This window comes from Gigantopelta aegis, chromosome 5, assembly GCF_016097555.1.
Source record: "Gigantopelta aegis isolate Gae_Host chromosome 5, Gae_host_genome, whole genome shotgun sequence".
NCBI classification, from domain to species: Eukaryota; Metazoa; Mollusca; class Gastropoda; order Neomphalida; family Peltospiridae; genus Gigantopelta; species Gigantopelta aegis.
The window spans coordinates 683,255-698,220 of record NC_054703.1 but is presented as its reverse complement, the minus strand read 5'-3'; the positions used below and the strand labels follow the sequence as shown (position 1 = coordinate 698,220).

Genomic DNA, 14,966 nt, shown 5'->3' with positions numbered 1-14,966 from the left:
GTTAATCTGTGTAACTGTGTAGCTCTGTTAATACTGTGTAACTTTGTTAATACAGTATAACTGTGTAACTATGTTAATACTGTATAACTGTGTAGCTTTGTTAATACTGTGTACCTGTATAGTTATCAATAGTACTATAATATGGTGTCTAATAATGCAATGTCTATTGTTTCCTTGGTGCTGTATTTAGAATATTCACTATATAACAATATAAAGCTGTTTACCATTGGTAGGCCTAGTACTGTGTCTATTGTTTCCTTGGTGCTATATGTAGAGTATTCACTAGATAATATTATAAAACTGTTTACCCTTGGTAGTGCGGTTTTTGGTGTTTCCTTGGTGCTATATTTATAGTATTCACTAGATAATATTATAAACTTGTTTACCCTTAGTAGTACGGTGTCTATTGTTCCCTTGGTGCTATATAAATTAGAGTATTCACTAGATAATATTATAAAGCTGTTTACCCTTGGTAGTGAGGTCTCTATTGTTTCCTTGGTGCTATATTTAGAGTATTCACTAGGTAACATTATAAAACTGTTTACCATCGGTTGTACGGTGTCTATTGTTTCCTTGGTGCTATATAAATTAGAGTATTCACTGGGTAACAATATAAAACTGTTTATCCTTGGTAGTACGGTGTCTATTGTTTCATTGGTGCTATATTTATAGTATTCACTAGATAATATTATAAAATTGTTTACCCTTGGTAGTACGGTATCTGTTGTTCCCTTGGTGCTATATAAATTAGAGTATTCACTAGATAATATTATAAAACTGTTTACCCTTGGTAGTGCGGTGTCTTTTGTTTCCTTGGTGCTATATTTAGAGTATTCACTAGGTAACATTATAAAACTGTTTACCCTCAGTAGTACGGTGTCTTTTGTTTCCTTGATGTTATATTTAGAGTATTCACTAGATAATATTATAAAACTGTTTACCCTTGGTAGTACGGTGTCTATTGTTTCTCTGAAGCTGTATCTCGCATATGATTTAGTTGTCGGTATGTTGTCGCCATCGATGATGCTGCTATGCCGACTGGCGGTGTCGCAAGAGGACCGTCGCTTCCGACGAATTTTCCTTGCATTTTCTGTGTGAAAACATATAACATACAAATGAAAAGTTCAAGTTTCGTTTGCTTAACGACACCACTATAGCAAACTAATTTGCTCCACTATTACATGTGGATCTAACAGCAGCCCGTTGGAGCTCATGTCCAGTTAACCTTTCATTCGACCAATCAAAATCATGCCAGTGATTTGAAAAGAATTTGAAAACATTCGGGATTATGCCGAGGGTATACGAAATGATTCGGGTGAATTACGAAGTATGCCGGAAATATACATGGAGGAGGAACACACCATTGAAACAGGCTCGATTATATTTTTTCTTAATACCAAATTCACTATATTCTTCTGTAATAAATTCTAATATACATTATGGATATATCATTCTATGCTAAGTCTTAAGTTCGAATTAACTGAAAATATGAAACATAATACCTATTGGAAATTTAATAACTCAGTTTTAAAAAATAAATCTTACTTAACAATAATAAAAAAAAAACATAATTGCTAGTGTTAAGAGACAGTATGTTGTACTAGTCTACAATCTGGAAGCAATCGATAATATCTCCCTAACGGAAATTAATTTTCAAATTAATGATCAATTATTTTTAGAAGTTTTACTTAGGGAGATACGAGGCAAGACAATTTCCTACTCATCTTATTTGAAAAAAGAAAATAGTAAACGGAAAGAAAAATTAATTCAAGAAATAGAATCTTTAGAAAAAAGCGATCATTTAGACTTTGAAAACATTAATTCAAAACGAACAGATTTAGAAGAATTTGCGTCAAAAAAAATGGAAGGTGTATACATCAGATCGAGAGCTAGATGAATAGAAGAGGGTGAACGCATTACTAATTACTTTTGTAACTTAGAAAATAGAAATTTTTAAATAGAAATAGAAACAGTTATTGAAAAAAACCCGATGGTTCTATTATTACAGATAAAAAAGAAATTATGAACGAAACAAAAGAATTGTGTTTTTTTTGTTGTTGTTTTTTGTGTTTTTTTTGCATTTTGACAGCCTATAATTTACCGAAATTATTGATATCATAATTAATATCATAATTAATATTAATATTAATAATCTAGACAAGCCAATAGAAGATTTTGCAATTTTATATTTTGACATATAATTAATTATATCGATTATTATTAATTATATAGCTTCTCTTTTTTCTCAAATAAAATACTAAGTTCAGTATCTGAACGCCAGTAATAGTGAAAAAAAAATGAAAAAAAGAATTTGATCAAAAGCTTTATTCTCCTAAAGAAAGTATAAGCGACGCCAATCTAATTTATCTTCTTTCAGATCAAGATTTAAACAAATTAAGTAAAAAACAGGCTGATTCTGTAGAAGGTTTATTAACCTATGATGAATTATCAAATGCACTGAAGTGCACAAAAACTAACAAAAGTCCAGGATCAGACGGCTTTTCGGAAAGACATAGGCTATTTTGTTCTCATATCCCTTGATTATGCTTTTATCAATGGTGAATTATCTGTTACTCAGAAACTGGGAATAATAACTTGTATACCTAAAGGTGATAAACCGAAAAGTTTTCTTAGCAACTGACGACCGATATCACTTCTAAATGTTGTCTATAAATTAGCATCTGCATGTATATCCGAACGAATTAAAGAAGTACTTAATTTTCTTATTAATGAAGACCAAACTGGTTTCACGCTGGGTCGTTATATTGGTGAATATATAAGGATATTGAATGATATTCTGTATTATACTGAATCGCATCATATTCCAGGAATATTTCTACGAGTAGATTTCGAAAAAGCATTCGACTCCATTTCATGGTCATATATACATAAAACCCTTGACTTTTTCGGATTTGGAACAGATATTAAAGGCTGGATTTCTGTTTTTTACCAAAATATAAAATCAAGTGTTATAGTTAATGGAAATATGTCTTCATCATTTAATATATATAGAGGTTGTAGGCAAGGTGATCCATTATCTCCTTATATATTTCTTCTCTGTGTAGAAATTCTTGCAGGACTTGTACGTAAAAATAAGAAAATTAAAGGCATTGCAATAAACAATAAAGAATACCTAATTTCACAGTATGCTGATATACTGATTTTATACTTGATGGCAGTAGAACGTCTTTTGAAGAAGCAATAAATACCTTGAATATCTTTTCCGAATTATCAGGACTCCATATTAATTATGATAAAGCAGAGGTATTTTGTATTAGCTCTCTTAGGAATAGTTCACTACGATATTTACAAAATCTTAATCTAAAATGGAATCCTCCTTCATTTAAAGCATTTGGAATTATTTTTAGTACCGACTTAAATGAAATGAACAATTATAATTCTAAACTATTTGAAATTAAACAAATTATAAATACATGGATGAGAAGGTTGTTAACACCACTTGGAAGAATAGCTATATTAAAATCTCTGTTAATATCTAAGCTTAGTTATCTATCTCTAACATGACCAAATCCATCGGAAACATTTCAGAAAGAATTGCACACGATATTATTTAAATTTGTATGGAATCAAAAGCCAGACAGGATAAAAAGAATAACTTTGTGTAAACCTGTTAATGAGGGAGGTCTCCGAATGATAGATATATTTAACTATGCTAAAGCTTTGAAAATTACATGGCTACGAAAACTGGAAACCAAAGATCCAAAATTGAAACCTATTCTTTTTGCATGTTTTCCAAAACTTCGTAACATATCTCTATTTGGTAATGATTTCCCCCAATTGTGCTTAAAACATGTAAAAAAATATATATATATTTTAGAAAGACTGTGTCATTGCATTCCGTGACTTCTCGTCATTAATTAATGTTTTATCTTTTGAAGACTTTTTATCAGAGCCAATTTTTTATAATTCCAATATAAAAATTAACAGCAAATATTTTTTAAAAAAGAAATGACTTGAGAAAGGTGTATCTCAAATCTGTGATCTTGTTGATGAATACGGCAACTTTTTTACTTTAACTGCATTTAATAATTTATACAAATTAAATGCATCTTTTTTAGAGTATCAAGGAGTTATTAACTCACTTAAGGCTTACCTTAGGAAGACGAAACTGAATATAATAGAAACAAATATTCCTTTAGATGATTCTCCCGTTCAACGAAAACTTTGTTCTATCAGAAATGGCTCGAAACTATATTATTACACACTTGTAACTTCTGAAAAGCCAAATTCTGCAATATCAAAATGGCAAAATTATTTTATTTCAGACCTTAATTGGCACACTATTTATTTAAAACCACGCAAGAAATAAAACTTAGATGGTTCCAATATAGAATACTTCATAGAATATTAACTACTAATAGTTTCGTATATAAATTAAAATTAATTGACAGTGAAACGTGTACGTTTTGTCATGAAGGAAAAGAATCTATAGTGCATTTATTTTGGGAATGTAAAATAGTTCAGAACTTTTGGAATGATTATTTAAATTGGTTATCAAACTCATGTAAGCATATATGTAATTTAAAGCTTTCTCTTGAGCTAGTGATATTTGGATGTATTTAAATATTTATATACGTCGTTCATAGAATGGAAAAGGATGAAAGTATGTTTGTTTGGGGTATTTTTGCATGAGAGAGAGAGAGAGAGAGAGAGACAAATGGATAGCTACATTGATTAGATATATAGAGAAACAGAGAGCGGAGAGAGAGAGAGAGAGAGAGAGAGAGAGAGAGAGAGAGAGAGAGAGAGAGAGAGAGAGAGAGAGAGAGAGAGAGAGAGAGAGAGAGGCGGGGATGGAGAGGGGGTGGAGGTGGTGTCCGGTGGGGTTTGGAAGCCAGTACCCTAAAGTATTATGTTATGTTGTTTTATTATTTTTATGTACACAACCCATGTTTTACCCTTGGCATGTGTTGTTCTAATTGTAAAAAAGGGGATGGCAATAAAAAATAAAAAAATAAAAAATGTTTTTAAAGGTATGCCGGAAACTAATTTCAATATAAAATGTTATATAAAATTCGTTTAACGTGATAGTATAGCCATCAAATCTGTTTATATTAGTATACAATCCAGAGTTTATTACTGTTCATTTCAATGTGGAAATAGACCAACAAGTTCGCCTATTGCATAAATAGTCTCGCCCGATATTTTTAGAATCTGTATGCTCCCGAATAACGCTATAAAAGGCGAAGTGTAATTGGTCGATATTTAAATTATTTATAGATGAAGTGTCACCTGGACAATGTGGGCCATCAAATAGGTATATTAAAGGTACACAACTTACAAATAGATAGGATGCAAACATTCAACCTTTAACACAATAACACGCAATGTCCACGCAATGCTGTTAAATCTACTGGTAGACCAGTAGAGCTAATTTTAATCAGATTGTCACTATAGAGCATATTGATTTATTAATCAATGGCTATTGGATGTCAAACATTTGGTAATTTGTTTATATATCGTCTTGGAGAGGAAACCCCCTACAGTTTTCCATTAGAAGCAAGGGACCTTTTATATGCACCATCCTACACAGGATAGCACATACCACGGCCTTTGATATACCAGTCGTGTTGCACTGGCTAGAACGAGAAATACCACAATGGGTCCACCGATGGGGATCGATTCTAGACCGTTTGTACATCAAGCGAACACTTTACCATTGAACTATGTCCCGCCTCACATACAATGAATGAATGAATGAATGAATGATTGAATGTTTAACGATACCCCAGCACAAAAATACACATCGGCTATTGGGTGTCATAAAAGGTACGTATAAGGAATCCCCACATACAGACGAAGACAAACAGTCCAAATCAGCAGGGGATGCGGTAAATTACCAGGGGTTAAAATATAGCATTGCCCGACGCTCGGTGCAAGTGGAATACGACCGCTGGGAAACTCATATACAAGATCTAATTGGATTTACAGGTAAATTCTCAATACAATATATATATATATATATATATATATATATATATATATATATATATATATATATATATATATATATATATATATATATATATATATATATATATGTGTATGTATATATATATAAAACATAAAACTACTAGCAAAAACAGAGTTAAAGCTGTAACCAATATAATAAATAATATACTTAAGTCTATATAAGAAAAGGACCTACATATAAAGTAACGCAAGATAAAACATCAAACCAACGAGGAGTGAGTAAAACTCAGCTAAAAAACTGCAGAACAAACTATTGGTCCAAGATTAAAGAGACACGCCCTAGTTTTTAAACACTATAGCATATATTTTACTATTAGAGCCGTTTCTTATAATTTAAATCATACTATACTTAGATTTTATTGTTTATGTTATTCATTTCTGTACATTCGAAGTGCTTTTGGTCATCCTGGTGTTTTTAATATCACAAAAAGCATTTGTCATAGTTTTAAAAACGCACGTGCGTCTGAGAGATAACAGTTATGGAGTCGAGTTTTAGTCTATTTTTAGAGGTTATTTCACCATTTCAAAGTCACAGACTCATGTTTCACTCATGTTGGAACTTTATCCAAATGTGTTACAGGTTTGTAGATTAACTAAACGTAGTGTTAATTACCACGGGTTGTCCCTTTAAAAGTAAGGTAACACTAATGTGATTGAGGTAAAAAAAAGTGTGGGGAGGGGGACGGATACATGTGTCGCGTCGCATGCGTCCAGTTAGGATACGGCGATTGAAATCAATGATTTCTAAAAATAATCGCTCGCATCGCTCGCGTCGCTCCCGTCCGGTTAGGATACAGCTTTACAATAAGGGTAATTGGGCTAGCACACATCGTGCTAAATATTTTATACAATGAAATGATGAATCCTATAAATACAACCAGTCAGGGTTCAAAATAGGAAGTAAAAAATGGCCTGAAGAAATCAGTGCCGGATTTATAAGAGGGCAAAGGGGGCAACTGCCCCGGGTCTCCCTACCAAGTGCCCCACCCCACCCCACCCCACCCCCGACTAAAGACATACTTTATTTTTTAAAATGTAATAATTATTAAATTAGTTCATTTTTGTATTTGTCATGTAATTTAATTTCTGTTGAGGGGCCCCCGAATCTGAAGTGCCCCCCCCCCCCCCCCCCAAGGTCTAAATCCATCCCTAGCTGAAATTAAGACAGTACGGGGTGTGCGTGAGGTTTTAATGACCACACAATTAGGACCTGTGAGACGTATTTTACAACATTATGGAAGTAAAATATAACAGAATACAAACTAAATAGCAGATAACATAATCATGCGGTCTGTTAAAAAGTGGCTTGATGCGTGATCGTTTTGGGATCTTCTTCTTCTTCTTCTTCTTCTTCTTCTTCTTCAGCGATCCCGGCCATGTCATATGGGTATTCCGGTATTGTGGACGAATTCCGCCTTCTGTCTTAGCGACGTCGCTGGTCCCCACAGCTTCTCCCTTAGGTCCATTGCACTGGGCCACGTTTGCTGTCGCACGGTGTCGAAGGTGGGACAGGATTGGAGAATGTGGTCTGGCGTTTGTGGACCAGTGCCTCACGGGCACTCGTCCGTGTGAGAGATTTTCAGCCTGAAGAGATGCGAGAGGAGCTGACAATGTCCTGTTCTCAGTCTGAAGATGGTGACCTGTTGTGCCCTGTCCAGTTGGTAGATGCCATTCTCCCCAGGCCCTGTCTGCAGACGCTGCCTCCACATGTTCTTGAAGTGATTTTTCAGAAGGGTCTTGACTTCTCCATATGACATTTGGTGAGCAGTTTGCTCCGGTTTGCTGCCCAGCTTGGAGAGTCTGTCAGCTTTTTCATTGCCCATAACACCACAGTGGGAGGGCCTCCACTAAAACACCATGTTTGCTTTGGAGCCCAGTGTTGGGATCGAACCCCGTCGGTGGGCCCAGTGGACTATTTCTCGTTCCAACCAGTGCACCACGACTGGTATATCAGATGCCGTGGTGTGTGCTATCCTGTCTGTGGGATGGCGCATAGATAAGATTCCTTACTACTAATGGAAAAATGTAGCGGGTTTCCTCTGTAAGACTACATCATACATGTATATATATCGCAATTACCGAATGTTTGACATCCAATAGCCGATGATTAAAACAAAGTTTAATTTGATCAGGTTACCTGTGATTGGTTAGTAGTGTTACTAGGTGAAAAACAGAAGAAAGAAAAAAACCCGCCCAATGCACCACCCCCAACATCAACAACAAAAGTATCACAGCATTATGTTTGAAGTGATTTTGTTAAAAATCAAATCGCATTATGTACATACTTTTGATAATAGCCAGTTGGTACATGGAAAGGTACCCACGTTGTTTAGAATCCTTCTTCATCATTATTCAAGTGACAATCACAATTATTCAAAACAAAATTTCATAACTTTTATATGACAACATGATCAGTTGAATGGAATGACGTTATAGATAAATTGCTTAGTTACCCCCAGCACAGTTACGGCGGCATTGTTATGACGTCATAACTATGATAAATATACGTAATATCCGCAGTGGCGTAGCGTAGGTTGCTAGCGCCCGGGGCAAGGCACGTATTGCGCCCCCTAAACAGTGGACCGTTAGTACTCCCCGAGTCCCTTCCACTAGTCCAGAATTTTGCGCCCACGCTACGCCACTGAATATCTGTATAACGTCACACAGTAAGAAACACTACTGATCCGTCCGACAGCGAAACTTCTGGACTAGGGGGTGCAGATGGGGAGAGGGAAAAGACACGGCGGAGTAGTAAATCTTAAGGCAGAGATTAATTATACTTGCAGAATGCAGGAAAATGCAATTCAGGACATCTAGTTTTCAAAATTTTACTGGGGAACATACCCCCGAACCACCTTAGAAACTTTGGTTTGCGCCTTCGATCTCTGTCACAACCCACAATAAATATAAAATATAAAATCTAGCTTTACATAGGCAGTTCTAAATATTCGGTCTAGGATTGGGGGAGTGTCAGGTGCGCTGTCAATTAAATTCCTTCCCCCAGAATAATTGTATTTATTTATTTATTTTTAATTGCCCACAACAAAAAAGAAAAGAAAAAGTACACGACAGGACCCATATTCACAAAAAAGTGTAAATTTACGTCTACGACTAGCACTTACGTCTGCCGTAGATTTACGTTTACGTGCAAGAAGCACCTTATTCTCAAAGATGGTCGTAAATGTAAACGTAACTTAGTTGGACGTAAATCTACGATTTAACACTCTCACTGGAGTAATTAATAAAAACACATTAGAAACGATGGCTACCGGGTAAATAACAAATGCGCAAAACGCAATTTTGTTTGTCGTCTGCTAACAATAACATTGCGAACAGTGAACCATGGCATTTTGGTATTGGTGGGTATTCGCGTTTTGGTACGAACTTGAGGACATTTCTTAAAAAGGAAAAGATAACTCAGGAGAAATTGGCCGAGTCGAAAACATTTCGTTCGATCACGAACAAAAATATATTCAATCCGTGGGCGTTCGCCATCGCAAACTGCTTCATTTATTGGAAATACTGCTAGTTTCCGTAAATAATAGTAAATAACGGCGATCGTGCTTGATTTATTATATGTACACAACTTACGAGCAGCGTTAGTTGCAACCTGAGGCACTCTTATATTTACGTCCAACTTTACACGTAACTTACGTTTTCGTTGTTTCGTGAATAGCTCTTCAGTCGTAGATTTACGTTTACGTGTAAAACTAGACTTACGATATTTTGTGAATATGGGTCCAGTTAGGATGCACCTTTACGGGGGTTATGGGGGTCCCAGGCCCGTAGGAGCCTTTTTTCGCCAGTTTTTATTTCAGGACTTTAATATGTCTTAAAATGCTAATACGGAAACCTGACGATACAACCATAAAAATGATTAAAATTAGCTCCACGACCCAGTAGAGCTAATTTTAATCAGATTGAAATCAATGATTTTTAAAATAATCGCTCGCGGCCGGTTAGGATACAGCTTAATACGCAAGACCTTTTTAACAGTTTCCGGTCGTTTGATCGGAGGAAGTTATGCAGGATATTTCGCTACGGTCCCATGTTTGATGGGACTGGGAAAAATTACTCGAGTAAATCAAATTTGGGATCTGTTCAGTCCACTGAGTAATATATTACACTACTATTTAAAAAAAAAAAAAAAAAAAAAAAAAAGGACCTGTAGACATAATTCAATATAGATTTTGGAATTTTCAGTGATACTTTCTTTTGGGAGGGGTCCTATCTTCGGACCCACAGAATGCCTGGATAAATCTCTGGATCGGTTCCCTTTTTTCATCTTCCCTGCCAAACACTTTCTTTGTGCACCTACCCGATACCGCACTTCGCAAGGATGTTTTTTGTGCTCAATTTTAGTCTATAAGCGTACGCATCATTGGCGTAGCGAGAAGGGAGGGGGGGGGGGGGGGGATGGGTTCATCCCTCCAATCAGTTTTTGTTGTGGGGTGGGGTTTTTTTTTACTGTATTAAATGTTATAAAATCATACATAAATGGGAGCCCGTACGCATATGCTCAAGTCCAGTCAACTACTATACACACATCTAGCACTTGTACTCTGGCTATAAAGCTGTATCCTTAAGCTGTATTCTAACCGGCCGCGAGCGACGCGAGCGATTGTTTTAGAAACCATTGATTTCAATTGCCGTATCCTAACCGCACGCGTGCGACGCGTCATATAACTATATAAATATGTCGCGTCGCGCGCGTGCAGTTAAGATGCAGCTTTTTTTTTAGAAACCATCGATTTCAATCGCCGTTTCCTAAACACACGCGTACGGCGCGACAGATTGATATAGTCGAGCGCGCGACACAATACCGATAGGAAATTAGGAATTGTTTTTATTTTTTGTTGCGCTACACGAGCGACAAACAAATATTCAATAATCAAACAACTTTTACTTGGCGGTTTTCAACTGTTGATAAGAATTCTAAAAAGAAGATTGTCGTTGTGGTCGCGTCTGGTTAGGATATAAATATTATCGCGTCGCTCGCGTCGCACGCGTCCGGTTAGGATACAGCTTAAGACAGCTAGACGGACATTTGGACGCTTATGATGAGAGCGTTAAGCTGCATCCTAACCTGCCGCGAGCGATTTATTTTAGAAATCGTGTATTTTAATCGCCATATCCTAACCGCACGCGTACGGCGCTACGGATAAAAGTGTCGCGTCGCACGCGTCCAGTTAGGATGCGGCGATTGAAATCAATTATTTCTAAATTAATTAATCGCTCGCATCGCTCGCGTCGCTCGCGTCTGGTTAGTATACAGCTTTACAATCTGAGCACTCGGGTTAACACACATCGTGCTAAATAGAAAGTAAAAAAAAAATGACCTGCTGGAATTAAGACAGCACGGGGTGTGGGGAGGTTTGAGGACCAGAAAATTAGGATCTCTGAGACGTATTTTACAATGTTATGGAAGTAAAATGGGCAATTTTGACATATAGACTAAGAGGAAACCCGCTACATTTTTCCATTAGTAACAAGGATTTTTTTTATATTCACCATCCCAGAAAGGATAGCATATACCACGGCCTTTTTATATACCAGTCGTGGTGCACTGGCTGGAACGAGAAATAGCCCAATGGGCCCACAGACAGGGATTGATCCCAAGCAGATGAGATAATCACGTCTCTTGAAAAGTGGCTTGATGTGTGGTCGGTTTGGGATCGATCCCCGTCGGTGGGCCCATTGGACCACAATTGGTATATCAAAAGGTCGTGGTATGTGCTATACTGTCTGTGGAATGGCGCATAGAAAAGATTCCTTACAACTAAAGGAAAAATGTAGCGGGTTTCCTCTGTAAAACTGCATCACATATGTATATATGTCGCAATTACCTTATATTTGACATCCAATAGCCGATGATTAAAACAAACTTTAATTTGATAAGTGACCTGTGATTGTTCAGTAGTGTTACTAGGTTAAAAAACAGAACAAAACCAACAACCGCCCAATCCACCCCTAACAACCACAACAAAAGTATTACAACATTGTGTTTGAAATGATTTTGTTAAAAATTAAATCACGTTACGTTATGTACATACTTTTGATAGCAGACAGTTGTTGCAAGGAAAGGTATCCGCATTGTTTAGAATTCTTCTTCATCATTATTCAAGTGACAATCACAATAATTTTTTTTTTTTTAATTCATAACTTTTATACGACAACTGGATCAATTGAATGGAATGACGTCATTGATAAATTGCTTAGTTACCCCAGCACAGTTGCTTCGGCATTGTTATGACGTCATAATATGATACACGTAATATCCGTATAACGTCACACAGTAACAAAAACAACTAGTGAACTGTGCGAACGCGAAACTTCTGCAAGGTCATGGTCGGTCCTCAGGGGTGTAGATGGGGAGGGGGGTAGCTCGAGTCAACTCCAGCCCACCCCTTATTGATTTTGATATGTAGGGGCAGGGTTGGAGATGACTCGAGCTAGGGGGGGGGGGGGGGGATAGACCGAATGTTTCTATCTTTTAAAACAGGCGCGGATTCAGTCGGGGCCCCAAGCCTCCTATTTTTGGTCAAACAATATATATTACAGAACACGCCAAAAATGCAAACTTATCCCGACCATCTGTCCAAGAACCTTTAAATTCTATTTTCAAAAACAAGAACGGCTTTTGGGCCCCTACTGTTAAAAAATCTTGGATCCGCGCCTGTTAAAGCTACATTTCATATTTTATTTTTATTCATTTTAATTATTTAAATATTTTACATGCATGTCTTAGGTTCAGTAGTTTTACAGTTATAAAGTCATTGCATCTATATAAATATAAACTAGAGAAATAATTCAAAAATTAATATAAAATCTAGCTTTAGTTAGGCAGTTCTAAATATTCGGTCTAGGATGGAGGGAGTGTCAGGTGGGCAGTCAATTAAATTCCTTTCCCCAGAATAATTGTATTTATTTATTTATTGATTTATTGATTTATATTTAATTGCCCCCAACAAAGAAAAGAAAAGGAGTACACGACCGGCCTGTAACCAGCGCGTCATCAGACGGAACTCTTCTGGATCAAAAAGCCCAATTAGGCGAGCGCTGAGGGGCCGTTCAAATATTACGTAACGCTATTTTTGTCCAAATTAGACACCCACCCACCCCCTTGTAACGCCCCATAACGCTAGACCAGGGCCGTAGTTAGGATTTTTTGTTTGGGGGGGGGGGGGGCAACTGAGTAGTTAATAGTCTAGAATTCCTTTTCTTTAACTTTCTACAATGCTTTCCGAATTTTTTCGGGGAGGGGGGCAACTGCCCCCCTTGCCCTCCTGCTAGCTACGGCCCTGTAGACCACACACACACACACACACAAAATATATACTACGTAACGCTCGGACATACTCCCCCCCCCCCCCCCCCCAACACACAGACAAAGCAGGTCAGGTCAGGTCAGGTCAGAGGGTTCAACGTGCACATTTAGAGCAAGCTGTTGTAGCGCACGCCTGTCCTGGGCACAGGTGCCGGCCTTGGCCGGCTCCTCCGTCCAGAACAGGAAAGGTGGGGTGGTGGACGGAAGGACCACCTGCACTAGAAGGTGCAAGGGAGCACCAGCAGTCTTATTTAAATTAGCTCCACTAGACCAGTAGAGCTGATTTCAGTCAGACTGGCGCCATCCTGGCGTGTTTTCTGCCGCTTTCGAATGATTTTTAAAATCACGCTGTTTAGTTTCGTTAGTAACATTTTCTTGACCCCAGCCCGTGATATAAACTGCCGACAGGATAACCTTTAGTAATGTAAATTCAAAGATCTTGCGTGTGTTTTTTTTTTTAAAATCAGACCTAATAATGTTATGATTACTACACATACATTAACAGGGGCGTAGGCTGAAGCAAATGGTCCGCTTTCAGAACTTTTATACATATTATGGAGTTCCTGGCGGTGCAAAAACAAATTAGAAAAAGGGGTCCACTTGGTTCATATTCTACCCCCCCCCCCCCCCCCCCAGGTCCAGATCACACTACGCCCCTGTTAGATACCATGGGAAGCGCAAATAAAAGATCCCTTGCTGCTAATCGGAAGAGTAGCCCATCTAGTGGCGACAGCGGGTTTCCTCTCAAAATCTGTGTGGTCCTTAACCATATGTCTGACGCCATATAACCGTAAATAAAATGTGTTGAGTGCGTCGTTAAATAAAACATTTCTTTCTTTCTTTCAATGGTATTGTCTTCAAAGGATTCTTTCCATGGCCGTTATATTTTTGTTGTTGAAGTGCAATACATACATAGATCTACGCTACTTCTGCCAGTCTTTAATTGTGCTGCCTCGGTGGTGTCGTGGTAACGAGCTACACTCGATTCAAAACCTATACTAGCTCAATCATTTACCTTTCGACCGACCGTTCAAAATTGCGCACCATTTTCTCTTTGGCTTTAAAATGGCTCCACTCAAAATTCCATAGCACCACCACCACCCCCACCCGCCTGCTACCGATTCAATCGGACTGCTGGTTCTCCCTTGCACCTGCCAGTGCAGGCGGTCCCTCCCCCCCCCCCCCCCCCCCCTTTCCTGTCTTGGACAAAGGGGCCGGCCAAGGCCGGCTCTTGTGCCCACGGCAGGCGTGCGCTACAACAGCTTGTTCTGAATGTGCACGTAAAACCCTATGACATGACATAAGGTGTCGTGGTTGAGCCATGGGACATATGGCTGATAGGTACCGGTTTACAGCCCGGTACGGGCTCCCACCCAGAGTCCGTTTAATGACTCGCTGGGTAGGTGTAAGGCAGGGCTTCTAGATTATGGTAGCCCCACTACCATGGCTAGCCATTTACTTTTGAACATTAAGTTATTTGTTTGAGAACAGTCGACTGGACCCGAACGCGAAACGATTCTTACGAAATGCGGCTTTGCGTAAGTACAAAGAAGGCAATCGACAGTGCAAATCAAAAGAAGAGAAGCGGTTAGAACGATGAAAAACGGTTAAAATGGCCTTGCGTGTCTATTTATATTCTAGATAT

General features: G+C 37.9%; 1 protein-coding gene across 3 annotated transcripts in view; it reads right to left on the bottom strand.

Annotated features, from left to right (window-relative positions):
• The window catches only part of LOC121373821, a 71,926-nt gene extending 59,723 nt beyond the window's left edge, over positions 1-12,203 (bottom strand). For 2 of the 3 annotated variants that reach the window (XR_005958136.1, XM_041500599.1), the window contains exons 1-2: positions 12,048-12,203; positions 942-1,090 (exon numbers count right to left, since the gene is read on the bottom strand). Coding sequence is in view for 2 of the 3 variants with exons in the window: in XM_041500599.1 (XP_041356533.1) it covers positions 942-1,090; positions 12,048-12,111 (213 nt within the window). In the remaining variant the exon portion in view is untranslated. Of the gene's footprint in view, positions 1-941; positions 1,091-8,279; positions 8,426-12,047 lie in introns of those variants that run through there. The other variant, XM_041500600.1, reaches the window with a different exon arrangement.
• Between the last annotated feature and the right edge of the window lie 2,763 nt (positions 12,204-14,966).